General features: G+C 37.9%; 1 protein-coding gene across 47 annotated transcripts in view; it reads right to left on the bottom strand.

The window, feature by feature from the left end:
* The window catches only part of Rims2 (regulating synaptic membrane exocytosis 2), a 520,587-nt gene that overhangs the window by 325,572 nt on the left and 167,800 nt on the right, over positions 1 to 27,215 (bottom strand). For all 47 annotated transcript variants that reach the window (XM_087555439.1, XM_087555408.1, XM_087555415.1 and 44 more), the window contains 1 exon segment: positions 22,487 to 22,797. In XM_087555439.1, the coding sequence (XP_087411565.1) occupies positions 22,487 to 22,797 (311 nt within the window).

Below are 27,215 nucleotides of genomic sequence, written 5' to 3'. Positions count from 1 at the left end.
CGTGCACAAGATCAAGCCAGCAAAAACCCTACTATGAGGAGGTTTCATAAAGCCACACCCTTAGTTAAGAAGCTTGTGGATGGTGGCTGTCAAGGAAGAGTCAGTTTTCTTCAGAAATGTGGCTCCTGAAATCTTCCCATGCACCAGTGGATGGTGTGAGCCATGGACATATAGGCAGCGCTTAGTGGACTCGGGTTTTTTATTATTGCTTTTCAAGCACACATAAAGTTAGGAGAGAAAGTGGTGAGAGAATATGGGAAGAACTGAAGATGAAAAAGTGAGTGTAGACTTGCTCAAAACATAGGCACATATGTGACTCTCATGTAGTAAGGAACAAATTAATACAAAAGTAAGTTTATAAACAAAAATATAATTCCTGTTGGATATGGGCAGATTGTGTAAGTAGGGACATTTTAACTGTGCTTCAAATTTATTTTAAACAATTTAGATAGAAAATCAGAGCACATCCTCACTTCATCTTGGCACTGCCTAGAGTGACTTCCTGCAGATGCGGCTTTACAGGCCTAGCTCCTCACTCCCTGCGAGTATAGCTCTTAAGAAAGGCCTTCTCCCACTCTCTATTTAAAGTCATTAACTTCCCCATTTCCATTTTCCACCTCCTCTGTCTTGATTCCTTTCCATAGCTGTAACCCGGCCCGCACAGAGACAAACCTCCGGCTGAGACCTCATACTTAAGTAACGGGTGCCCCCTAGAGTTCTGTGTGTGCCCTAAGCTGCACAAGCCCATAGCTCCAATGTCCTATGCATTGTCTCAACTAAAATGAGCAATCCCAGTGAGAAATTCTGACTTCTTAACAGCTGAGGGTTAAAACCTTTAAGTGCGTACAAGTAACACCAAATAGGCTCGTATTTCCATTTAGGCATGTGTGTGTGCTTGTGTAGGTATAACCATAGCAACTAAAGAAGAGCTCATGATTTCAGGAGGGAGCAACTGAGTACGCCGGAGGAGCCGGAGGGAGGAAAGGGAAGGGGAGAAATAATTAGATTTCATTTTTAAAATTTGACTTTAAATACAAATTGAGAAGCATCAAAAATGACTTTTCCCTATCTTCCCTTAAATGACAGGATTCCGGAAACAAAGTACAATGCACAGACTCTCTAAAAAGTAATAGTCTGGGAAGAAAACAGGATAAGCTGACGTCCAAACAAAACCGGGTACAGCACCCCCACTGAATGAAAGGTTGGATGCAAAAGATGTTTCTGTGATTGAAGAGACCAAAGTCACAAACAAAAGAATCAGTCAACAGGGAAAGGTCTAGAAAATGAGATTGCATTATTTACACTTAAGATGGGAGATAACTGACATGCTGTCTGCTTCGCCAGAGAATGCAGAAAACTAATACTTGGGAGGCCCTGAACACTTGATACTCAAGCGTTTAATGTTGAAGTATTTGTGGAATTTGAGGCAAGTATAAAACTTGCACTTGTAGATACAAATTTGGTACATAAAAATCTCAGAACTAGAGATACATATTTAGAGATAAGAACCAGCTTTGATATGAAAACGTGGTGGTTTTCTTTTTCACAATCACAGCTGTAAACATATTTCATGTACTGTTCTAAACTCTAAACCATCTCTGCCATGATGGTTTGGCTGGAACAGCTCTGAATTGCAAATCATTTTCAGGGTGCACTGCTGCCATCTGCTGGCAAAACTGATAAGTACAGGTTTATTTGACAAGATGCAGTCATTCCCTTTATCAAAGCTACAAATATATTTATAGGGGCCAGAGTGGTGGGGCATGCTTTGAATCCCAGTATTTGGAAGGCAGAGGCAGGTGGATATCTGAGTTCGAGGCCAGCATGGCCTAGAGAGTGAGTTCCACGACAGCCAGGGCTTACAGAGAAAGCCTGTCTTACAAAAAACAAATTCATCCTTCAATTCAATTTAAATACTGTCTTTCTGTTTACTTTTATCTAGTACTAACACACTCAAACTACATGAGTGGGAAAGTATTACTCGTGAAAATACATTATTCCCCACTCCTTCAGACCTTCCCAGTTCCCGCACTACATCCTCCAACACACATTTGAAGACAGTTAACAATCTATGAGCTTAAATATATCACTAAAATTTATGCTGCCAAGTTTCATCACTTTCAACATCTAACAGCTCAGACTGCTTCTTCAAATAACTAGAAATTATGTTTGTACAGAAGATTAACAGAAGAGAATTGAATGTTATAAATATAATCTTGCATATAATAACTCAGGTATAAATATGTTATAAATATTACACTCAGGCCATTAGAAGGAAAATATTTATCACTCAGTAAAAAGCATAAGACAATTGGATAATCATATTTTAAAGGCTAATTCTTTATTTACTTCCACACTGATAGAAATTTCATGTAAAGTCATTATTTTACAATTTAATGATTTCGTATTTAGAAATCTTGAGAGTATGTTTTAATTTTGGTAAAAATGTTTTTTAAATAACCTTAATAAACTATTCAACTAAAAATCATCCAAATAAAGATAAATAGCCAATAAACATAAGCAAAATGTTCACTATTACAGAAAAGCCAACAAGACTAATTTGCACTCACTGAGACTATTATGCATAAAGAGAACTGAAAACATATGTCCACCCAGAAACTTAGAGTGTTAATAGCAGCACCATTCATTGGAAAGAAATGACTTTGATAATGTAACCAGCTTCAAAGCCTTTCTTTGGGTGAATACATTAACAAAATGCGGACTGCTCATGCAATGAATTGCTCCTTGGCCATAAGAATGAATGAATGAATGAATGAATGAATGAATGAATGAATGAATGAATGAAGAGTGAACCAACCCTAGGAAAGGGCATGCTAAGTTAGGGTTCATGGTTCCAGTTGTACAAAGTGTCGGTAGGGTTAAGCCACAGGACAGGAAGTAGGTGAATGGAGGACTGAGGAGGGAGCAGGACAGGGGATAGTAGCTGATTAGTTGAGCGTGTACGTTTGAGGCTATTGAAATATTCTCACATTGGACAATGGCAATAATTGCATGAGCTCAAACATATGTTAAATCCACTCAGTTGTGTCGTTTTGAAAAGATTAATTGTTTTGTTAAGTAAATCATATCTCCATTTCCCAAGAAAAGAATCAAGGGTCGTGAAAGAAAATGTCATATCCCATTATGGCATTATGTGTTAGGAAAAGAATAATATAAACAAAATCAAATGCTAACAATAAACTGGGTATAGGCACTATTGGGCACTATTTACAATTAAGTCTCCAGCACTTCCCAAGACACTTGGCACCATCTGTCCCTTGAATGTGTGCGGGGTATGAAAATGGTATCATGTCCATGATTAAGTCATGTTATGTAACAAAAAGGGAGTGATTTTACAGATGTAATTACTGCCCCCTAAGTCAGCTACAAGGTAATCAAAAGAGACTATTCCAGGAAAATCAGTTATGGTAGCCTTTAAAATGGTTTAGATGTCAGAAACAGAAGTCAGAATGTTAGCAGTGAAGACTTTGGCTTTGAAGAAGAACGGCAGCCAGGCTGCAGTGCCAACACAGCTGGAAGCAGAGTGTCTGATGGCTGACATCCTGCCACGTAAATGACATAAGCGCAAGGCAATGACTTCTGCTAACACCAAGAGGAAGAACACTTGAGCATCAGATGACATCACAGCCATCGTTAAAATGTTGAATTCAGCCTGGTGGGACCCTGAATCAAGGAACTAGTTAACCTACACCTTAGGTTTGACCCACACAGACTGCAAGACAATAAATTTAAGTTGTCTGGAGACACTAAACTTGTATTACTTTTTACAGAGAATAAAAATCAAAAATTTACTTCTTAAATAAATAAAATAAATAAATAATCACACAAAAGGTTTCTTTCAAATAAAAAAAGGTTTCTTTTTACAATATAAGTAGAGATTATTAAAAATACATTTTAATTAATATCAAAAATTTAGTAGAAAAAGGATAAAAACAATTCAAAAGAAATTTAAAATGTTCTTAAATACATGCAGAAATGTTTAACTTTACTCAATCATAATAAAAATTATTAAAATATATGATGCTATCTCAATTTTGACAGGCATATCAGTAAAGATCAAAAATTCCATTACAGTCCCAGACCCTGTGAGAGAGAGACCCAACCGCCTGGTCACGTGGGCACTCCTGAGGCTGCAGAGCAGAAGAGACCACCAACACTGCTCACCCCTGCCCACATCCCTGGCCCAAGAGGAAACTGTATAAGGCCTCTGGGCTCCCGTGGGGGAGGGCCCAGGAGCAGCAGGACCCCTGCCTGAGAAACCGCCGAAACCTGAAGGAAACAGACCTGATAAACAGTTCTCTGCACCCAAATCCCGTGGGAGGGAGAGCTAAACCTTCAGAGAGGCAGACAAGCCTGGGAAACCAGAAGAGACTGCTCTCTGCACACACATCTCGGACGCCAGAGGAAAAAGCCAAAGACCATCTGGAACCCTGGTGCACTGAAGCTCCCGGAAGGGGCGGCACAGGTCTTCCTGGTTGCTGCCGCTGCAGAGAGCCCATGGGCAGCACCCCACGAGCGAACTTGAGCCTCGGGACCACAGGTAAGAACAACTTTTCTGCTGCAAGAAAGCTGCCTGGTGAACTCAGGACACAGGCCCACAGGAACAGCTGAAGACCTGTAGACAGGAAAAACTACACGCCGGAAAGCAGAACACTCTGTCCCCATAACTGACTGAAAGAGAGGAAAACAGGTCTACAGCACTCCTGACACACAGGCTTATAGGACAGTCTAGCCACTGTCAGAAATAGCAGAACAAAGTAACACTAGAGATAATCTGATGGCGAGAGGCAAGCGCAGGAACCCAAGCAACAGAAACCAAGACTACTTGGCATCATCGGAGCCCAATTCTCCCACCAAAACAAACATGGAATATCCAAACACACCAGAAAAGCAAGATCTAGTTTCAAAATCATATTTGATCATGATGCTGGAGGACTTCAAGAAAGACGTGAAGAACTCCCTTAGGGAAACACAGGAAAACATTAATAAACAAGTAGAAGCCTACAGAGAGGAATCGCAAAAATCCCTGAAAGAATTCCAGGAAAACACAATCAAACAGTTGAAGGAATTAAAAATGGAAATAGAAGCAATCAAGAAAGAACACATGGAAACAACCCTGGATATAGAAAACCAAAAGAAGGGACAAGGAGCTGTAGATACAAGCTTCACCAACAGAATACAAGAGATGGAAGAGAGAATCTCAGGAGCAGAAGATTCCATAGAAATCATTGACTCAACTGTCAAAGATAATGTAAAGCAGAAAAAGCTACTGGTCCAAAACATACAGGAAATCCAGGACTCAATGAGAAGATCAAACCTAAGGATAATAGGTATAGAAGAGAGTGAAGACTCCCAGCTCAAAGGACCAGTAAATATCTTCAACAAAATCATAGAAGAAAACTTCCCTAATCTAAAAAAAGAGATACCCATAGGCATACAAGAAGCCTACAGAACTCCAAATAGATTGGACTTGAAAAGAAACACCTCCCGTCACATAATAGTCAAAACACCAAACGCACAAAATAAAGAAAGAATATTAAAAGCAGTAAGGGAAAAAGGTCAAGTAACATATAAAGGCAGACCTATCAGAATCACACCAGACTTCTCGCCAGAAACTATGAAGGCCAGAAGATCCTGGACTGATGTCATACAGACCCTAAGAGAACACAAATGCTAGCCCAGGTTACTGTATCCTGCAAAACTCTCAATTAACATAGATGGAGAAATCAAGATATTCCATGACAAAACCAAATTTACACAATATCTTTCTACAAAAGCAGCACTACAAAGGATAATAAATGGTAAAGCCCAACATAAGGAGGCAAGCTATAACCTAGAAGAAGCAAGAAACTAATCATCTTGGCAACAAAACAAAGAGAAGAAAAGCACACAAACATAACCTCACATCCAAATATGAATATAACGGGAAGCAATAATCACTATTCCTTAATATCTCTCAATATCAATGGCCTCAACTCCCCAATAAAAAGACATAGATTAACAAACTGGATACGCAACGAGGACCCTGCATTCTGCTGCCTACAGGAAACACACCTCAGAGACAAAGACAGACATTACATCAGAGTGAAAGGCTGGAAAACAATTTTCCAAGCAAATGGTCAGAAGAAGCAAGCTGGAGTAGCCATTCTAATATCAAATAAAATCAATTTCCAACTAAAAGTCATCAAAAAAGATAAGGAAGGACACTTCATATTCATCAAAGGAAAAATCCACCAAGATGAACTCTCAATCCTAAATATCTATGCCCCAAATACAAGGGCACCTACATATGTAAAAGAAACCTTACTAAAGCTCAAAACACACATTGCACCTCACACAATAATAGTGGGAGATTTCAACACCCCACTCTCATCAATGGACAGATCATGGAAACAGAAATTGAACAGAGATGTAGACAGACTAAGAGAAGTCATGAGCCAAATGGACTTAACGGTTATTTATTGAACATTCTATCCTAAAGCAAAAGGATATACCTTCTTCTCAGCTCCTCATGGTACTTTCTCCAAAATTGACCATATAATTGGTCAAAAAACGGGCCTCAACAGGTACAGAAAGATAGAAATAATCCCATGCGTGCTATCGGACCACCACGGCCTAAAACTGGTCTTCAATAACAATCAAGGAAGAATGCCCACATATACTTGGAAATTGAACAATGCTCTACTCAATGATAAACTGGTCAAAGAAGAAATAAAGAAAGAAATTAAAAACTTTTTAGAATTTAATGAAAATGAAGGTACAACATACCCAAACTTATGGGACACAATGAAAGCTGTGCTAAGAGGAAAACTCATAGCGCTGAGTGCCTGCAGAAAGAAACAGGAAAGAGCATATGTCAGCAGCTTGACAGCACACCTAAAAGCTCTAGAACAAAAAGAAGCACATACACCCAGGAGGAGTAGAAGGCAGGAAATAATCAAACTCAGAGTGGAAATCAACCAAGTAGAAACAAAAAGGACCATAGAAAGAATCAACAGAACCAAAAGTTGGTTCTTTGAGAAAATCAACAAGATAGATAAACCCTTAGCCAGACTAACGAGAGGACACAGAGAGTGTGTCCAAATTAACAAAATCAGAAATGAAAAGGGAGACATAACAACAGATTCAGAGGAAATTCAAAAAATCATCAGATCTTACTATAAAAACCTATATTCAACAAAACTTGAAAATCTTCAGGAAATGGACAATTTCCTAGACAAATACCAGGTACCGAAGTTAAATCAGGAACAGATAAACCAGTTAAACAACCCCATAACTCCTAAGGAAATAGAAGCGGTCATTAAAGGTCTCCCAACCAAAAAGAGCCCAGGTCCAGACGGGTTTAGTGCAGAATTCTACCAAACCTTCAGAGAAGACCTCATACCAATATTATCCAAACTATTCCACAAAATTGAAACATATGGATCACTACCGAATACCTTCTACGAAGCCACAATTACTCTTATACCTAAACCACACAAAGACACAACAAAGAAAGAGAACTTCAGACCAATTTCCCTTATGAATATCGACGCAAAAATACTCAACAAAATTCTGGCAAACCGAATCCAAGAGCACATCAAAACAATCATCCACCATGACCAAGTAGGCTTCATCCCAGGTATGCAGGGATGGTTTAATATACGGAAAACCATCAACGTGATCCATTATATAAACAAACTGAAAGAACAAAACCACATGATCATTTCATTAGACGCTGAGAAAGCATTTGACAAAATTCAACACCCCTTCATGATAAAAGTCCTGGAAAGAATAGGAATTCAAGGCCCATACCTGAACATAGTAAAAGCCATATACAGCAAACCAGTTGCTAACATTAAACTAAATGGAGAGAAACTCGAAGCAATCCCACTAAAATCAGGGACTAGACAAGGCTGCCCACTCTCTCCCTACTTATTCAATATAGTTCTTGAAGTTCTAGCCAGAGCAATCAGACAACAAAAGGAGGTCAAGGGGATACAGATCGGAAAAGAAGAAGTCAAAATATCACTGTTTGCAGGTGATATGATAGTATATTTAAGTGATCCCAAAAGTTCCACCAGAGAACTACTAAAGCTGATAAACAACTTCAGCAAAGTGGCTGGGTATAAAATTAACTCAAATAAATCAGTAGCCTTCCTCTACACAAAAGAGAAACAAGCCGAGAAAGAAATTAGGGAAACGACACCCTTCATAATAGACCCAAATAATATAAAGTACCTTGGTGTGACTTTAACCAAGCAAGTAAAAGATCTGTACAATAAGAACTTCAAGACACTGAAGAAGGAAATTGAAGAAAACCTCAGAAGATGGAAAGATCTCCCATGCTCATGGATTGGCAGGATTAATATAGTAAAAATGGCCATTTTACCAAAAGCGATCTACAGATTCAATGCAATCCCCATCAAAATACCAATCCAATTCTTCAAAGAGTTAGACAGAACAATTTGCAAATTCATCTGGAATAACAAAAAACCCAGGATAGCTAAAACTATCCTCAACAATAAAAGGACTTCAGGGGGAATCACTATCCCTGAACTCAAGCAGTATTACAGAGCAATAGTGATAAAAACTGCATGGTATTGGTACAGAGACAGACAGATAGACCAATGGAATAGAATTGAAGACCCAGAAATAAACCCACACATCTATGGTCACTTGATTTTTGACAAAGGAGCCAAAACCATCCAATGGAAAAAAGATAGCATTTTCAGCAAATGGTGCTGGTTCAACTGGAGGTCAACATGTAGAAGAATGCAGATCGATCCATCCTTATCACCCTGTACAAAGCTTAAGTCCAAGTGGATCAAGGACCTCCACATCAAACCAGACACACTCAAACTAATAGAAGAAAAACTAGGGAAGCATCTGGAACACATGGGCACTGGAAAAAAATTTCCTGAACAAAACACCAATGGCTTACGCTCTAAGATCAAGAATCGACAAATGGGATCTCATAAAACTGCAAAGGTTCTGTAAGGGAAAGGACACTGTGGTTAGGACAAAACGGCAACCAACAGATTGGGAAAAGATATTTACCAATCCTACAACAGATAGAGGCCTTATATCCAAAATATACAAAGAACTCAATAAGGTAGACCGCAGGGAGACAAATAACCCTATTAAAAAATGGAGTTCAGAGCTAAACAAAGAATTCACAGCTGAGGAATGCCGAATGGCTGAGAAACACCTAAAGAAATGTTCAACATCTTTAGTCATAAGGGAAATGCAAATCAAAACAACCCTGAGATTTCACCTCACACCAGTGAGAATGGCTAAGATCAAAAACTCAGGTGACAGCAGATGCTGGCGAGGATGTGGAGAAAGAGGAACACTCCTCCATTGTTGGTGGGATTGCAGACTGGTAAAACCATTCTGGAAATCAGTCTGGAGGTTCCTCAGAAAATTGGACATTGAACTGCCTGAGGATCCAGCTATACCTCTCTTGGGCATATACCCAAAAGATGCCTCAACATATAAAAGAGACACGTGCTCCACTATGTTCATCGCAGCCTTATTTATAATAGCCAGAAACTGGAAAGAACCCAGATGCCCTTCAACAGAGGAATGGATACAGAAAATGTGGTACATCTACACAATGGAATATTACTCAGCTATCAAAAACAACGAGTTTATGAAATTCGTAGGCAAATGGTTGGAACTGGAAATCATCATCCTGAGTGAGCTAACCCAATCACAGAAAGACATACATGGTATGCACTCATTGATAAGTGGCTATTAGCCCAAATGCTTGAATTACCCTAGATCCCTAGAACAAACGAAACTCAAGACAGATGATCAAAATGTGAATGCTTCACTCCTTCTTTAAATGAGGAAAAAGAATTCCCTTGGCAGGGAAGGGAGAGGCAAAGATTAAAACAGAGACTGAAGGAACACCCATTCAGAGCCTGCCCCACATGTGGCCCATACATATACAGCCACCCAATTAGACAAGATGGATGAAGCAAAGAAGTGCAGACCGACAGGAGCCAGATGTAGATCGCTCCTGAGAGACACAGCCAGAATACAGCAAATACAGAGGCGAATGCCAGCAGCAAACCACTGAACTGAGAATAGGTCCCCCACTGAAGGAATCAGAGAAAGAACTGGAAGAGCTTGAAGGGGCTCGAGACCCCAAAAGTACAACAATGTCAAGCAACCAGAGCCTCCAGGGACTAAGCCACTACCTAAAGACTATACATGGACTGACCCTGGACTCTGACCCCATAGGTGGCAATGAATATCCTAGTAAGAGCACCAGTGGAAGGGGAAGCCCTGGGTCCTGCTAAGACTGAACCCCCAGTGAACTAGACTATGGGGGGAGGGCGGCAATGGGGGGAGGGTTGGGAGGGGAACACCCATAAGGAAGGGGAGGGGGGAGGGGGATGTTTGCCCGGAAACCGGGAAAGGGAATAACACTTGAAATGTATATAAGAAATACTCAAGTTAATAAAAAAAAAATTCCATTACATTTTTATTGGCTAAAAAATTATGAAGTAAAAATTCCACTAAATATTGGCCAAAAAGAAAAAAATCTGGTATATACTTTATACATGGCAAACTGGAAATGCCTATAAAAGTTTTCAACTACCTTTATGCATTTTAACTAAATGATTGTAATTATAGGAATTAAGTTTATCCTAAATATTTATCCATGCAAAATTAAGTACACATGTGCATGATTATTATATCATTTGAAACATAAAATAATTTGTACTATTAATACTGAGAGACTAAATACACATTGACTAAGAATTATGATAAAACATACTTCCATACTTCTTAGATAAATATAAGGAAAGATCACCACATCTGTTAGGTCACAAAAAAAAAAACAGAATCATATCACATATTATCTATTAAAAGGTAGATGGATGGATAGACAGATATTCATATATTTACAAGAACATACAGTCCAAGACAGTAACAGTGGTCATGGAAAAGCTGAACTAGAGCTGAACGGCTCTAGTCTGGAGTAAGTATACGATGAGGAATCTAATGAAGGGAAGGAGCACACATTAGAAGCAGATCAAAGTATTCCCCCAATAACTCAGAGGTCGTAACTGATGCAAAGAAGTTAAACAATTAACAGAACATAATTTTAAACCATTTCAAAATAATCACGGTGGAGTTGTCTTATGTGTGGGAGTTTTCTTGGCATATTATGTATGTGAACTGTGTAGTCCAAAAGAGGTCCAGATGTTTTTAAGTTGCCATGTGGTTGTGGGGTCTAAAGCAGATCATCTGGAAAAGCAGTGAATGATCTCAACTACTGAGCCATCTCTCTAGCACCCATCATGGTTCTCAAGGTTATTTCAACAGCAGTAACACTAAATCATTTTGAAAGAAATAACTTTTAATTCTCACTGACAAAATACTGTTATTTGGTATTCTTTAGGCCTACACACAAAAATAGTTATTTTTATTAAAACTATGTGGGTTTTATATATTCAATTTTTAGCCAACCTCTGAAAACAATGAACAAAAATTTTAAGGGTCAAAATTAGAGCACACTTAATACTGGAAAAGCAAGACTAACACAAAATTGTAATGTATAAGTTAGTTAGGAAGTTGAACTCTCATCTCTGAAATATTATCACCCTTTTTAGGTAGGATGGTTTTTCATGGCCTACTGGCAAGGCCAATTGTGACATGTGATTTTCAAACTCCAAGCACATAGCCATTCCTAAAGTACTTATATGCATGTCCACTATGGAATCAAGTGCCAAGACATTTTTCTAGCTTTCAAACAGCAGTTTTTATTTCGACTGTATCTCAATGCTAGTAACATGTCTACATGGGACTATGTGTTATCATGGACATCCACTGTATTTTCACAGCCAAGTCTCTTGGTAACTACTCAAGGAGTGCCAATGTCAACTTCTGTGCAAGATGCTAGGAATACAGTTATAAACAAAACACACAAGACTTGTACCATTAAATTTGTTTATTTTAACTCTTCTCTTACTTTATAGAAGAAAATTTCAATATCTTGGTATTAAAAAGCATTCATTTACTTTTTTAGTTTCACTACCTATGGGTAAGTGGAGTCAATAGTCCAATATTCGCATACACACACACACACACACACACACACACACACACCAAAAAAAAACTTGGAATTTAAAAATCATTTTTAAAGAACTAGACAGAAAAAGGGGTAAATAAAATATATGTATAGCCCTAGAAGGAAATATAAATACCCTTAAAAGGAAAATGTTCACTCTGTAGTAAAAGTCAGAGAAAGGTGGAGTGTTTTTAGCTCTACCTTAGCTGGGAACTGTGTTCACTGCACACATCCTACTCAGGATAAAATCATGGCAGGAACTGTAAGTAGAGTGGAGACTTTTCAAGTTCATAGCAGTTTATGTAGTCCATAATAAAATGGTTAAAATACAGGACAAATATCAACCTGTGCAGGATGCCAAAGTAACCTAAGAAAGCCCTGAGAAATCTGGCATCAGGATTGACCACTGAGTAAGAACAGTCAGTTTGAGGGCTATCCCAGGGAAAAAGTGTTTCTCCTGCCCTTAGAATTCCTTAGCTGCCATGGTTCTTTGACAGTGCTGAGGCTCCAGGAGACTTCATCTTTTCATGTTAGTATTGGTGTCACCTTTGTCTTTGTGCAGATCTTATTTAGGCAGCTATGTTGATGAGACTTCATGAATATAGAACTACAGACAGACAGACAGACAGACAGACACACACACACACACACACACACACACACACACACACCACACACACTCACATCTCTAGGAGATGAAATCTCACAGCAAACTTCCTGTTCCCCCAGCTATTACAATCTTCCACCCACTCTTCATTTGGTCCCTAAACCTTAAGTACGTTGCAGATGTGTCAGTATATACAACTTTTTTTAAAGACTCTGTTTTTCAGAATTGATATCGCATTCTTTTTTTTAAGATTTATTTATTTATTATATATAAGTACACTGTAGCTATCCTCAGACACACCAGAAGAGGGCATCGGATCCCATTACAGATGGTTGTGAGCCACCATGTGGTTGCTGGGAATTGAACTCGGGACCTCTGGAAGAGCAGTCAGTGCTCTTAACCACTGAGCCATCTCTCCAGCCCTGACATCGCATTCTTAAAAATAATCAAGTTATATGGCATTGGCTACATAAGCGCATACCAATTATCCTCAAGTTTACTGACTGTTCATTCTTCAATTAAAGACCAAGACCAGGCAGAAAGGCATCAGCAACATTCAGGACAGTATGAGAGCTTTCACTCATTCATCATATAAACTACTTATTGAAGGGGTATAATTCACCAAAATTAAGGTCAAACATATAGCCATTGTCATTGTTGGTAGGGTTAATCCCAATTATCAAGATCATATCTGCTTGACGAGATGCAGACTTGCCAAGGAGTCAGGACTCTTGGTATTCTCTTGGAGAATACCATAATTAGGTTGAGGTTGGAAGTCCTGTCCACTGTAGATGACACCATTTCCCTAGACTGATATCCTGAATAGTATCAAAAAAGAGAAAGTGAAGTGGGTGCAGAATTTCAGAGCTTTCTGTGCCGTGACTGTGATGCAATGTGTCCAGCTCCACAGCTCACAATGTGGCCCCAGCACCATGGTGGTAGCCATACCTCACACTGTGAGCTGAAATAAGCTTTCTCCCTGTGTGGCTTTTGTCAAGGACTTTTACCACAGCAACAAGATCTGCCCTTTTGTTTCTTTAGGTAATCTAGAAGGCAAAAGGAGAAGTATTCAGGCATAAAGTTTATAAGACATATTTGTTCCACATTGTTAAGATTCATCTTTCTCTCCAGGCAATCATCAGAGTTTTATCTCTTATAGTTCAATGTAAAAAATGAAATTAAAAAACTGTAGAAAAAAGTATCTTTTTTATTTGATTCTCTTATGTTCACACTATTTTCTCCCTACATTATTTATGTTAAGCAGTTTAAATAAGATTCATGAGCACTATGCCACAGTTTCTTCAGAAAGCTCGTAGAAACAAGATACATATGCCTTAAGCCACATATATTCCATTTGGTAAATTTTAAATGCAACTAGTTTGCTCTAGGCACAGTGTCAGCACTTTATAAATACATTTCTGAATATGTTAAAAGCACTATTGTCGAAAGTCTGATTATGAAGAAAAATTTACTTTTTATCCAGTTTTATAGTATCTCTTAAACATTTTGTTGCCAAATAAAATTTCAGTGGAACCAGCAAGATGAAATAGAGCAAACAGGAAGTGGAACAAAGTGGCCCAACACCCAGAGGCTGTCTCTCAGATCAAGTATTTCTCAAGGTGAACAGCTATTCACGCATCGAACATCCTAGAAGCCACCAAAGGCATGGGTCAGTGTTCTCCTGCTGTGAAGATGCGACATAACCACAGCAACCCATAGAAAAGAAAGCTTTTCATTGGGGGTTGCTTATAGTTTAAGACAATGGTTTCCAACCTGGAGGTCAAATGCCCCATTAACAGTGGTCACCTAAAACTATCAGAAAACACAGATATTTACATTATGATTCATAACAGTAGCAAAATGACAGCTATGATGTATCAACCAAAAAATTATGGTTGGTATCACCACAATATGAGAAACCTTTTCAAAGGAACATAGCATTATGAAGGTTGAGAACCGCTAGTTTAAGAGGTTTAGTCCATCATCATCATGGTGGGAAGGATGATGGACTACAAGCTGACCTGGTGCTAGAGACGTAGCTGAGAGTTCTACATTGGGATGTGCAGGAGCAGGAAGAGACAAAGAAGCCCTGAGAATATGGACTTTTGAACCTCAAATCCAACCCCCAGTGACACACTTTCTCCAGGAAGGCCATACCTACTCCAACCTTCCATTTCTTCTCAAGTAGTACAACTCCCTGATGACCAAGCATTCAAACATATGAGCTTATGGGAGCCATTCTTATTCAAAATCACTGTAGTGGCTAACAGGCTACAGTGCTTAGTATAATAAAAGACGCACCTCTGCAGAAGGGAAGAAAAAGTTACCCATATAACTCCTCCCAAAACTCTACAGAGAAATAAGAAATTAATGCCAGCTCTTGGGCTAGAAAGTCTGCACCAAGGCTACTATGATGAAGTTCGTTCCAAGCACAGGCCTATTACCCACGCCCTAAGATAAGTACTTAACCACCGAGTCTCTGGACCATATTAGTCAAGTGAACACTGTTCCAACCTTGGGCAGCACAATATGAAACAAGACTCCATTCACTGAAATATCAGGTAAGAAGAACAAGGCAGTTTTCTGGACCTCAGTACCAAGCTGGCAAAACCTAGTCTGGGAAAATCCTAAAGCCTCTAACATTACCCAAGATTGAAGTCCCTATAACACACCTTCAGTGACAGAAAACTATGCTAAGCCCTACTCCATCAGATTCTATTCCAACACCACCCACTGGCAGCTGTGATCTTGAGCTAGGATAACTATGAGGGTCATGAGTATACCTCAACAGTAGGCAGTTTGTAGTACTGTAGGGCTTAGTCCAACCTCAGTGCTATGGTCTTAATGGACTTTGGATTAGAATATGATACAGCATTGTGGGATTGGTGCCCATGCCTTTCTTCACAGGAGTTCAATTAGTACAGCACAGAAAAAAAGTACCTGCCTGCAGGAGGGAACGGAAGCAAGCATTAACTAGCGACACAGAAGGCTGAAGTATGTCCCTCTGCAGCAGTTTAGCCCAGTCAGGCAGCATTCCACCATGAGGTCAGCAACTGTACACAGGATCTCTGTACCTACCCCAGATCCAGGAAGAGGCCTGCAGAGACAACTTTTCAGGTGTTCCCCAGTTCATTCTGAAATTACCAACTGTTGATTTGAAAGAAGAGAAAAACTGGACTTGAATCACAGTCTAGTATTGAAACAAAGTCAGTGTTCATAAAAATTATTCCTTTGCCCACCAAGTATGACACTAGCAGATTGCACTTACTCTTACAGACGAAAACAGCCACACATTCCAGAGACTCCTGACAGATCTGTACTCAGAGTGATATCAAATGCTACAAATCCAGAAGTAAAAAGCCTGCTTAAATAGCACAAAAACTGCAGAATTGAAAGTGCCTAATTCTTCAATGAATTAATGAGCTCAAATACGAACAGACCACAAAAGCTTTTTAGCTGAGATCCACTGACCGTCCAAACAAGACCAGAGCTACTGAAAACAAGTGAACTCTTGAATGGAGTTCTAATAGCTGTTTTAAAGAAACCAAGAGCTTACAGAACACAAAGAACTGATTCCAAATTCTAACACAAAAACAGAAATGTAGACAATGCTTAAAATCAAACAGAAATCTTACAAATGAAAAAATATACTACAGAATTTTAAAGCATACCCAAAGAGTACATTAAGATCAAAATAAATCTGAGCAAAAAACAAGCCCAAAGACACACTATTTAAGAACACACAGCTGGAGGAGGAAAAAAGAAAGCAAGAGAAATTAAATAAGCTTACAGTAGTTTTGAGGCAGCATTAAAAGGATAAATAATTGGGTTGTTATGGGTAAAGAAAAACAAGATATTCCCAAAAGAAGAAGAAAGTATATTAAACAAACAATCAGAACGTAGACCTACCCCACAGAAAAGTACACAGGCACAGGAAGATCAAAGACCAATAGCTAGAGTCACTCAATTACATCTACCCCAAAATATATTATAACCATGCCCTCAAACATGGAAGATAGGAGATTCTCAAGACAGAAAGAAGCAAGAAAAACTATTAACATGTTACCTGACCACAGACTTCTCATCAGGAACCTTATAGAACAGGAGAGGAGTGAGATTTTTATAGTACTGAATGGGAAAACAGACAACAAAAATACTGTACCTAGTAAGCAGTCATTTACAAATAGAAAGATAAAGACAGTCCCAGGTTTCAGGGGGAAAGGCTGTACAAGAAATGCTAAAGGCAGTTCTTCAACTTGACATTAGACTTAATGATTAACATGCCACTGGTAAAAAAAAATTATAAAAACTAGATTGAATTGCTCTAATATGTAAGCATGAAGCATCAACCATTCACAGTTTTAATACTGACTAAAAAACAAAATCATTCTAAAATGAGTAATATAGAAAGATGTAAAATGGAAATTGAAAAGGGCAGACAAATTTCAGAGTTGAAAGCCAGGCTGGTCTACAGAGTGAGCTCTAGGGCAGCCAGGACTACACAGAGAAAGCCTACCTGAAAACAATAAAAATAAAAATAATAGCAATAATAATAATAATGCAATAATATCAAAATCAAATTGAGGAAAAGAAGAAAATCCAGGTATAAAATGTTTTAATAATATAATTGCCCTTAGTTCTTTTCTTTATGATCATAACATAGTGTTATCATTTCAAAATACCTTATTATAGTCAAAAGACTGTTTTTTTAAAAGACCATTTTTATAAGCTTTATGATGTCCACAAATCAAGATTCTACAACTGAGAAAAAGAAAATAATACCCAAGAACTCAAGCATGATTCCAGACTAACTACTAAACCACAAAGAAACAGTACAAATGAAGAACAATGCATGCTGTTTGCAAACCTGGGTACATCACACCCAAATCTATTAATATGCATGGTTAATATATAATGATCAAAGAGCTCTACAGTACATTATGATGGGTACAATTAATTAAAAAGAGTTGTACATTTAAAATTTCTAAGAGTAGCCTTCAAATGTTCTCAACATAAAAGTATGTGATGTAATTCATCTGTTAAATATACATTCCACAATTTTTATATGCCAAAGTCCATGTTGTACACTAAAAATACAGCACAGCACTGGATACCCAAATCCAGTGGAGGAGAGAGGTAGACTCTCAGAAGTGCAGACAAATCTGAGAGCTCAGGGGAGAACACCCTTTATGCTCACATTCCTGGCCCAAGAGGAACCCACCTAGAGTCCTCTGGACACAGGAACCTAGGAGGAAGTCAGGGACAGGATCCTTCCAGTCTCTACCTGCAACCAGAGCTGAAAGTCAGTCACCAGGAGTGCTGACACACCTGAGAGCAGAGGTAAGACCACCACTTCTGCTCCAAAGGACTCCCCTGGAGCCCAAAAGACACAGGAACCCAGAAGTAGTATGGGACAGGACCCTTCCCGTATCTGCCTGAGCCCAGAGCTGACCCAGTTCCACAGCTCTCTCTACACCCAGATCCCTCTGAGGGAAAGCTGGTCTTCAGGAGGGCTGATACATAGGATTACAGGAGGGCCAAGCCACTGTAAGAGACAGCAAAACCACCTAAGACCAGAAACAACCAGATGGCGAGAGGCAAGCAAAGGAATCTAAGACTACTTGGCATTATCAGAGCCCAGTTCTCCCACCAAAGTAAATACCAGATATCTAAAAACAACAGAAAAGCAAGATTTGGGTTTGAAATCACACCTCATGAAGATGATAGAGGACTTTAAGAAGGACATAAATAACTCCCTTAAAGAAATACAGGACAACACAGGTAAACAAGTAGAAGCCCTTAAAGAGGAAACACAAAAATCACTTAAAGATTTACAGGAAAACACAAACAGGTGAAGAATTGAACAAAACTATCCAGGATTTTAAAATGGAAATAGAAACACAAAGAAATCACAAAGGGAGACAACCCTGGAGACAGGAAACCTAGGGAAGAGATCAAGACTCATACACACAAGCATAACCAAAAGACTACAAGAGATAGAAGAGAGAATCTCAGAGGCAGAAGATACCATAGAAAACATTGACACAACCGTCAAAGATAATGTAAAACACAAAAAGCTCCCAACCCAAAACATCCAGGAAATCCAGGACACAATGAGATCAAACCTAAGGATAATAGGTATAGAAGAGAGGGAAGATTCCCAACTTAAAGGACCAGTAAATATATTCAACAAATTATAGAAGAAAACTTCCCCAACCAAAAGAAAGAGATGCCCATAAACATACAAGAAGCCTACAGAACTCCAAATAGATTGGACCAGAAAAGAAATTCCCCCCCTCAGAGAATAGTCAAAACACCAAATGCACAAAACAAAGAAAGATTATTAAAAACACTAAGGGAAAGAGGTTAAGTAACATATAAAGGTAGACCTATCAGAATTACACCAGACTTCTCACCAGAGACTATGAAAGCCAGAAGGTCCTGGACAGATGTCATAGAGACCCTAAGAGAACACAAATGCAAGCCCAGAAAAACTCTCAATTAACATACATGGAGAAACCAATATATTCCATGAAAAAAACAAATTTACACAATCTCTTTCCACAAACCCAGACCTACAAAGGATAATAGATGGAAAATTCCAACACAAGAAGGGAAACTACACCCTACAAAAAGCGAGATATTAATTGTCTTTCAACAAACCCAAAAGAAGAGTGTTGTTGTAAAAATATAAAAAATACCAACGGACCAAAAGCTTTTGAGATCAACTGACAGTCAAAACAAGACTAGAGCTACTGAAAACAAGTGAACTCTTGAATGGAGTTCTAATAGCTGTTTTAAAGAAACCAAGAGCTTACAGAACACAAAGAACTAATTCCAAATTCTAACACAAAAACAGAAATGTAGACAATGCTTAAAATCAAACAGAAATCTTACAAATGAAAAAATAAATATACTACAGAATTTTAAAGCATACCCAAAGAGTACATTAAGATCAAGATAAATCTGAGCAAAAAACAAGCCCAAAGACACACTATTCAAGAACACACAGCTGGAGTAGCCATTTTAATATCAAATAAAATTGAATTTCAAGCAAAAGCTATCAAAAAAGATAAGAAAGAACACTTAATATTCGTCAAAGGAAAAATCCACCAAGATAAATTCTCAATCCTGAATATCTATGATCCAAATGCAAGGGCTCCTACATTCATAAAAGAAACCTTACTGAAGCTCAAAGCACACATTGCACCTCATACTATAATCATGGGAGATTTCAACAATCCATTCTCATCAAAGGACAAGTCATGGAAACAGAAACTAAACAGAGACACAGAGAAACTAACAGAAGTTATGAACCAAACGGATTTAACAGATATTTATAGAACATTTCATCCTAAAACAAAAGGATATACCTTTTTCTCAGCATCTCATGGTACCTTCTCTAAAATTGACCATATAATCAGTCACAAAACAGGCCTCAACAGATACAAGAAAATTGAAATAATCCCATGCATCCTATCAGATCACCACAGACTAAGACTGGTCTTCAATAACAACAAAAATGTCAGAAAGCCCACATACCCATGGAAGTTGAACAACGCTCTCTGAATGATAACTTGGTCAAGGAAAAACTAAAGAAAGGAATTAAAGACTTTTTAGAATTTAATGAAAATGAAGGCACAACATACCCAAACTTATGGGACACTGTGAAAGCTGTGCTAAGAGGAAAAATCATAGCACTAAGTGCCACCAAAAAGAAAGTGGAGAGAGCATTCACTAGCAGCTTGACAGCACATCTAAAAGCTCTAGAACAAAACGAAGCAAATAGGCCCAAGAGGAGTAGAAGGCAGGAAATAATCAAACTCAGGGATGAAATCAACCAAGTAGAAACAAAAAGAACTATACAAAAAAATCAACAAAATCAGAAGATGGTTCTTGGAGAAAATCAACAAGATAAATAAACCCTTAGCCAGACTAACCAGAGGGCACAGAGAGAGTAGCCAAATTAACAAAATCAGAAATGAAAAGGGAGACATAACAACAGAATCTAAGGAAATTTAAAAAAAAAATCATCAGATCCTACTAGAAAAGCCTATATTCAACAAAACTGGAAAAATCTGGAGGAAATGAACAATTTTCTAGACAGATACAAGGTACCAAAGTTAAATCAGGATCAGTTATCCATCTAAACAACCCCATAACTCCTAAAGAAATAGAAGCAGTCATTAAGAGTCTCTCAACCAAAAAGAGCCCAGGTCCAGACGGGTTTAGTGCAGAATTCTATCAGACCTTCATAGATGACCTCATACCAATACTATCCAAACTATTCCACAAAATAGAAACAGACAGAACACTACCCAATTCCTTCTATGAAGCCACAATTACACTTATACCTAAATCACACAAAGACCCAAAAAAGAAAGAGAACGTCAGACCAATTTCCCTTATGAATATCGATGCCAAAATATTCAATAAAATTCTCACAAACTGAATCCAAGAACACATCAAAACATCATCCATCATGATCAAGTAGACTTCATCCCAGGAATGCAGGGATGGTTCAATATTTGGAAATCCATCAACATAATCCACTATGTAAACAGAGTCAAAGAAAAGAACTACATGATCATCTCTTTAGATGCTGAGAAAGCATTTGACAAACTTCAACACCCTTTCATGTTAAAAGTCTTGGAAAGATCAGGAATTCAAGGCCCAGACATAAACATAGTAAAAGCAATATAATGCAAACCAGTAGGCAACATCAAACTAAATGGAGAGAAACTTGAAGCAATCCCACTAAAATCAGGGACTACACAAGGCTGCCCACTCTCTCCCTACTTATTTAATATAGTAGTTGAAGTTCTAGCCAAAGCAATCACACAACAAAAGGACTTCAAAGAGATACAAATTGGAAAAGAAGTCAAAATATCACTATTTGCAAATGATATGATAGTGTATTTAAGTGACCCCAAAAATTCCACCACAGAACTCCTAAACCTGATAAACAACTTCAGCAAAGTGGCTGGGTACAAAATTAACTCAAATAAAGATATCATCAAAATAAAAGTTTTGTTTTTCCTGAAGCAGATAAGAATGATAGGTGCAAGTGCGTGGACCTAGGCAGCAGAGACGGAAGAGGAAGTGTTTATCACCAGCCATGACTGCATAGTAAGGCATGTCAGCTAGAGCTGTCCAGTGAGACCCTGCTATTCTATACATGATCGAAGTATAGTTAAAGAAATTTCAAAAGAAAACATTTATAATGTATATAGCTTAAAAAGGAATACAAAACACTTTTATAATTTAATGCAAAAGTGTAAAAAATAAAGATACATATTGTTCATCAAGGAAAATATATAAATGTCTATGAAACACAAAGAAATAGCCTCTGCCTTTGCTCAAGAAAGACTACAGAAAAAAAACTGACACCCTCAGTAAGAAGACTGCAATTTACAACAGCAACAAAAGCTGTCCTATTTAAATTCACTTCTTCATTCTGAGACATCTATTTTATAATCTTGCCTTATAGCATTAAACATGAATACTTTAAGCCAGTCATGTTTCAAATCCTGAACCATGTAAAGCACTTATAAAAATATGGATATAACATTTAATAAATCACTGTGGTTAAACATTTCATGTTTTGTTTCTGCTTGGAAGGAGTACTATGAACACTGTATTTGGATTAATGAGGTGGCTCAGCAGGTGAAAGCGTATGCCACACAAGCCTGAGGACAAGTTCAATCCCCAAACCCCCAAAAAGATAGATAGCAAGAAACAGACAGAAACCAACGAGCAAACAGTACCTAGAGATGAAACAAAATGTTTACCTGTCTGAAGGCATGTCACTGGCGATCTGGTGCTTCATTCCTGAGCCATTCTTAATAGAATCCTGTCTTGTGAGCCCATGAGCTCGACCTCTCTCAACTGCAGGTACTGATGAGTCACCGGGGGGTCCCTGGAACTGCGTCTGCTCATGCAGTTTTGCCTTCTTCTCCTGAGGGGCTTCCTCACTGCGAAGCCCTCGAAGAGCCTTTTGATCAGGCTGCTGCGGTGTATTAGACCCACTATTGTAAAACCACGCGCCCGACTTAGTGAGGATTTCTTGTTGTTTTCGGCACAAATTACACACCCACATAACCTGCATACAATGACATAAAAAGGAAAGAAAAAAAGAAATTAGTCTCCCTAGTGAACAATATAAGGCAAACAAAAGGAGAGAAAATTCAAGCCAACAAAAAATTACATGGTTGTACTTCTTAGTTAAAATAAAATCAGGATTAATTGCTGCTATAAATTATATAAAGGGTGGTTATAATGAAATTACTCTGACAAAAAAACCGTATCAAAATGCTAGGTTTTTGTTTATATTCTGTAATTATTTTTATTTAGTCAGAAGTATGGCATAGTAAACCGAAAATAAATTTAGGAGATTTTAAATTTAAAATTTAATCTCTAAAATAGGAAAGAAAAACCTTCAGCAAGGTATTGAACCTTCAAATGTAATCAGAGAAAGGACTGAAAGAGCTTGAAGGAGTTCGAGACCCCATACGAACAACAATGCCAAGCAACCAGAGCTTCCAGGGACTAAGCCACTACCCAAAGACTATACATGGACTGACCCTGGGCTCCAACCTCATAGGTAGCAATCAATGGCTCAGTAAGAGCACCAGTGGAAGAGGAAGCCCTTGGTCCTGCCAAGACTGAACCCTGAGTGAACGTAATTGTTGGGGGGAGGGCGGTAATGGGGGGAGGATGGGGAGGGGAACACCCATATAGAGGTGGAGGGGAGGGGTTAGGGGGATGTTTGCCCAGAAACTGGGAAAGGGAATAACATTCGAAATGTAAATAAGAAATACTCAAGTTAATAAAAAAAAAAAGATAGAGATTAAAATAATAGTACTTATTTTCTTGTATTGTTTTTAAAAGTAGAAATAATTCATAAAATACCTGTTATATAATACATTTCCAGTAAATTAACTGTTAATATTAGAATAAAATTGTCTAGTACCAATTATATTATATCCTTTTTTAATGAGTTTTATTTCTTTTTTATTGGATATATTTTTATTTACATTTCAAATGCTATCCATTTACCAGTTCCCATCCATAAACCCCCTATCCAATCCCCCTCCCCCTGCTTCTATAAGAGTATTCCCCCACCCATCCCTTTCCCACCTCCCCACCCTGACATTCCCCTACACTGGGGCATGGAGTCTTGGCAGGACCAATGGCTTCTCCTCCCATTGATGCCTAACAAGGTCATCCTCTGCTACATATGCAGCTGGAGCCATGGATCTGTCTATGGGTAGTGGTTTAGTCCCGAGGAGCTCTATTTGGTTGGTTCTTATGGGGTTTCAACAAGTGGTGCTGGTTCAACTGGAGGTCAGAATGTAGAAAAATGCAAATCCAACCATTCTTATCGCCCTGTACAAAGCTTTTGTCCAAGTGGATCAAGAACCTCCACATAAAACTAGATACACTCAAACCAATAGAAAAAAAGTGGGGAAGAGTCTCCATCACATGGGACTGGGGAAATTTTCCTGAACAGAACACCAATGGCTTATGCTCTAAGATCAACAATCGAGAAATGGGACATCATAAAATTAAAAAGCTTCTTTAAGGCAAAGGACACTGTCATTAGGACAAAACAGAAACCAACAGATTGGGAAAAGATCTTTACCAATCCTACATCAGATAGAGGGCTAATATCCGATATATACAATGAACTCAAGAAGTTAGACTCAGAGAATCAAATATCTCTATAAAAATGGGGTACAGAGCTAAACAAAGAATTCTCAACTGAGGAATATCAAATGGCTGAGAAGCACCCAAGAAATGTTCAACATCCTTAGTCATCAGGGAAATGCAAATCAAAACAACCCTGAGAGTCCACCTCATACCAGTCAGAATGGCTAAGATAAAAAAAACTCAGGTGACAACAGATGCTGGCAAGGATGTGAGAAAGAGGAGTTTTATTTCTTTTAAGTAGCTTCTAATGACTAAAAAAATACTAAGGACTCTATTAATTTCACCAAAACGTATTAATTGATCATATTTTGTAGTGATATATTTGATTCTTTTATCTTCCCATCTACATTTATTTTTTAGTATTCATAATAGCTAAGTTATATATCTAACCTAGACACCCTTCAAGATATGACTAGATAAAGTATATGTGGTAAATATACACAACTGAATTTTATTCACCAATAAAGAAAAATCATGAGGTGTGCAGAAAAACAAATGCAGCAGAGGAGTTCTCTATGTTGTGAAAGAGGCCATATGCAGAAAGAAAAGTATCACATGTATTCTCATCTGCTGACTCTGTATTTAGGGATGGAGGAAGGGAGGAATAGATACCAGTGCACTGGAAGAAGGGAAGGAGTGAATAAGGTACATGGTAGGTAGGCAGATAGAGAGATGATTGATAGATTAGAGACAGACAGAAAGGCAGGCAGACAGACAGACAGACAGGCAACATACTAAGGGGAGTCAGAGAGAACAGAGAGTAAACAAAGAGTACAGAGGAGTAAATATGGTCGAAGTACCTGATATAAAAAATTTACATCCATAAAAATATTTCCACAAAATACAAGATATTTTATACACAAGATGTTTATTGTGGACAAAATCCAACAAATTGAACCATCTTCACCATTAAATAATACTCAGTAATATTTCTTCAACTATCTTCAAACTGTTTCCAAACAGAACTTGAAAACTTGCTTATAAACTTGAATTATCAACTATGACATTGCACAGCAATGCCCGTTCCCTCCCCTCTTCCCAACCAGGATGATGCCCGTCCTACGCTTCATTTGTAATATCTTAATATCCTTTTCAGAATCCAGTAACCTAGGATGTTATTGCTATGTGACCAGAAACACCTTTTCCCATCTCAAAACCCTTCTTTTAGTTAATAAAAAAAAAACTAAGAATAAATAAATAAATAAGCTATATGTTCATAAAAGACAAGGTAATCACATGTTTAAAATGAGTACTGATCATATACTTACAGACCTCTAGACTTTTTCATATTTAAATGACTTACAACATAGGTAATTACAGTAAAGGAAAGCTCTCTTTGCATAGTAATTAACAAAGCAGAAATAAGCTCATAAGATAATTATCCATCCCTGCATCTAACCTGGTGTTTTTCACTGAAATAAGAATGTCTTATAAAATATCATTTAAATGATTTGCTTAATGTTCCATTTAACTAGTTTGTATTACTTGTATAATTTGCATAGTTTGTTTATTATGATTATGACTTTTGTCCTGTTGTTGTATGAGAAGTACATTCAGTACTAAATTTACTATTTTCATTGGAAACAAAGGCTCTATCTTCTACTAGCATCAGAACATATAAATCATAGACTACTAATATCTAGAAGCTTACTAGCTTGAAGTCATTTGAAGTAATCCTGAAGAAAATATAATAAGGCATGTGATACCAAGATATATGCTTCACGGGTTTGGGATTTGGCTCAGTGGTAGAGCGCTTGTCTAGCAAGCGCAAGGCCCTGGGTTAGGTCCCCAGCTCCCCCCCCCCCAAAAAAAATATATATGCTTCATCAATTCCCAAATAGGACTCATCAATAAGGTCAATATACAATATATGCCAATTATATTTTTAAATAAATATTTTTAACAAAAATACTATAAGCTTACTCAATTTTTATAAACAAACTGCACAGTTCAAATTTCATTTTCTATTATTGATATGAGTATTAATATAAATACATTCAAATGCATCAACCAATTTATAAATCAAATCACATACAAATGATAAGCAAGGTATGACCACTTTTGACATGACCTATGATAAATGAAGGTCCCTACAAGACCTCTTTTAAGTGGAAAGTACTTTAAAAATAAATGAAAAGCTGTTGCTGGGAACCAAATCAAGTCACTTGCCAAGCAAATTCTCCTTCACTGAACTAAACTCTCCACACCAACAAATAAAATCTGCATTTCAACTTTTTTGTTTTAAACAAATTACTATCCCTATTGGAATGATAGTCTGTTAAAGAACTCTAAAATTGAACTGTATTTGATAAAAAGTCACATCCATTAAAAAATAACATCCTATATTAACCTCTGCAAAAAAGATTTGGAACTAATATATATTTAAGACATTTGTTTGAAGGAATTACAGCAAAATAATCCCAGTGTAGTTTAATGGAGACAGATGGAAAGTATCCTTAATGTAAAAAAAAAAAAAAAAAAAAAGCAATTGATTTTTAAAAAGTAACCCAGAACTGAGTCCTATAATCCCAACATTAGGAGAGGGAGGACTGAGAATCGGTGGTCAAGGTGAGCCGTGGCTTCATACAGAGTTTGAACCCAGCCTAGACTGCATATGACCTTCCTCAAAAAGTAAAAAATAAAATAAAAATTCGTGAGGGAACCGGGGCATTAGAAGAAAGAGAGAAAGGGGTGGACTAGAAGTAAGAGGGAGCAGTGGGGAAGGAAGGAAGGAAGGAAGGAAGGAAGGAAGGAAGGAAGGAAGGAAGGAAGGAAGGAAGGAAGGAAGGAAGGAAGGAAGGGAGGGAG

The sequence above is a fragment of the Rattus norvegicus genome, chromosome 7 (genome assembly GCF_021556685.1).
Source record: "Rattus norvegicus strain SHRSP/BbbUtx chromosome 7, alternate assembly SHRSP_T2T, whole genome shotgun sequence".
In the NCBI taxonomy this organism is placed as follows: Eukaryota; Metazoa; Chordata; class Mammalia; order Rodentia; family Muridae; genus Rattus; species Rattus norvegicus.
Note: the sequence above shows the minus strand (reverse complement) of the source record. Positions and strands in the feature narration are given on the sequence as shown.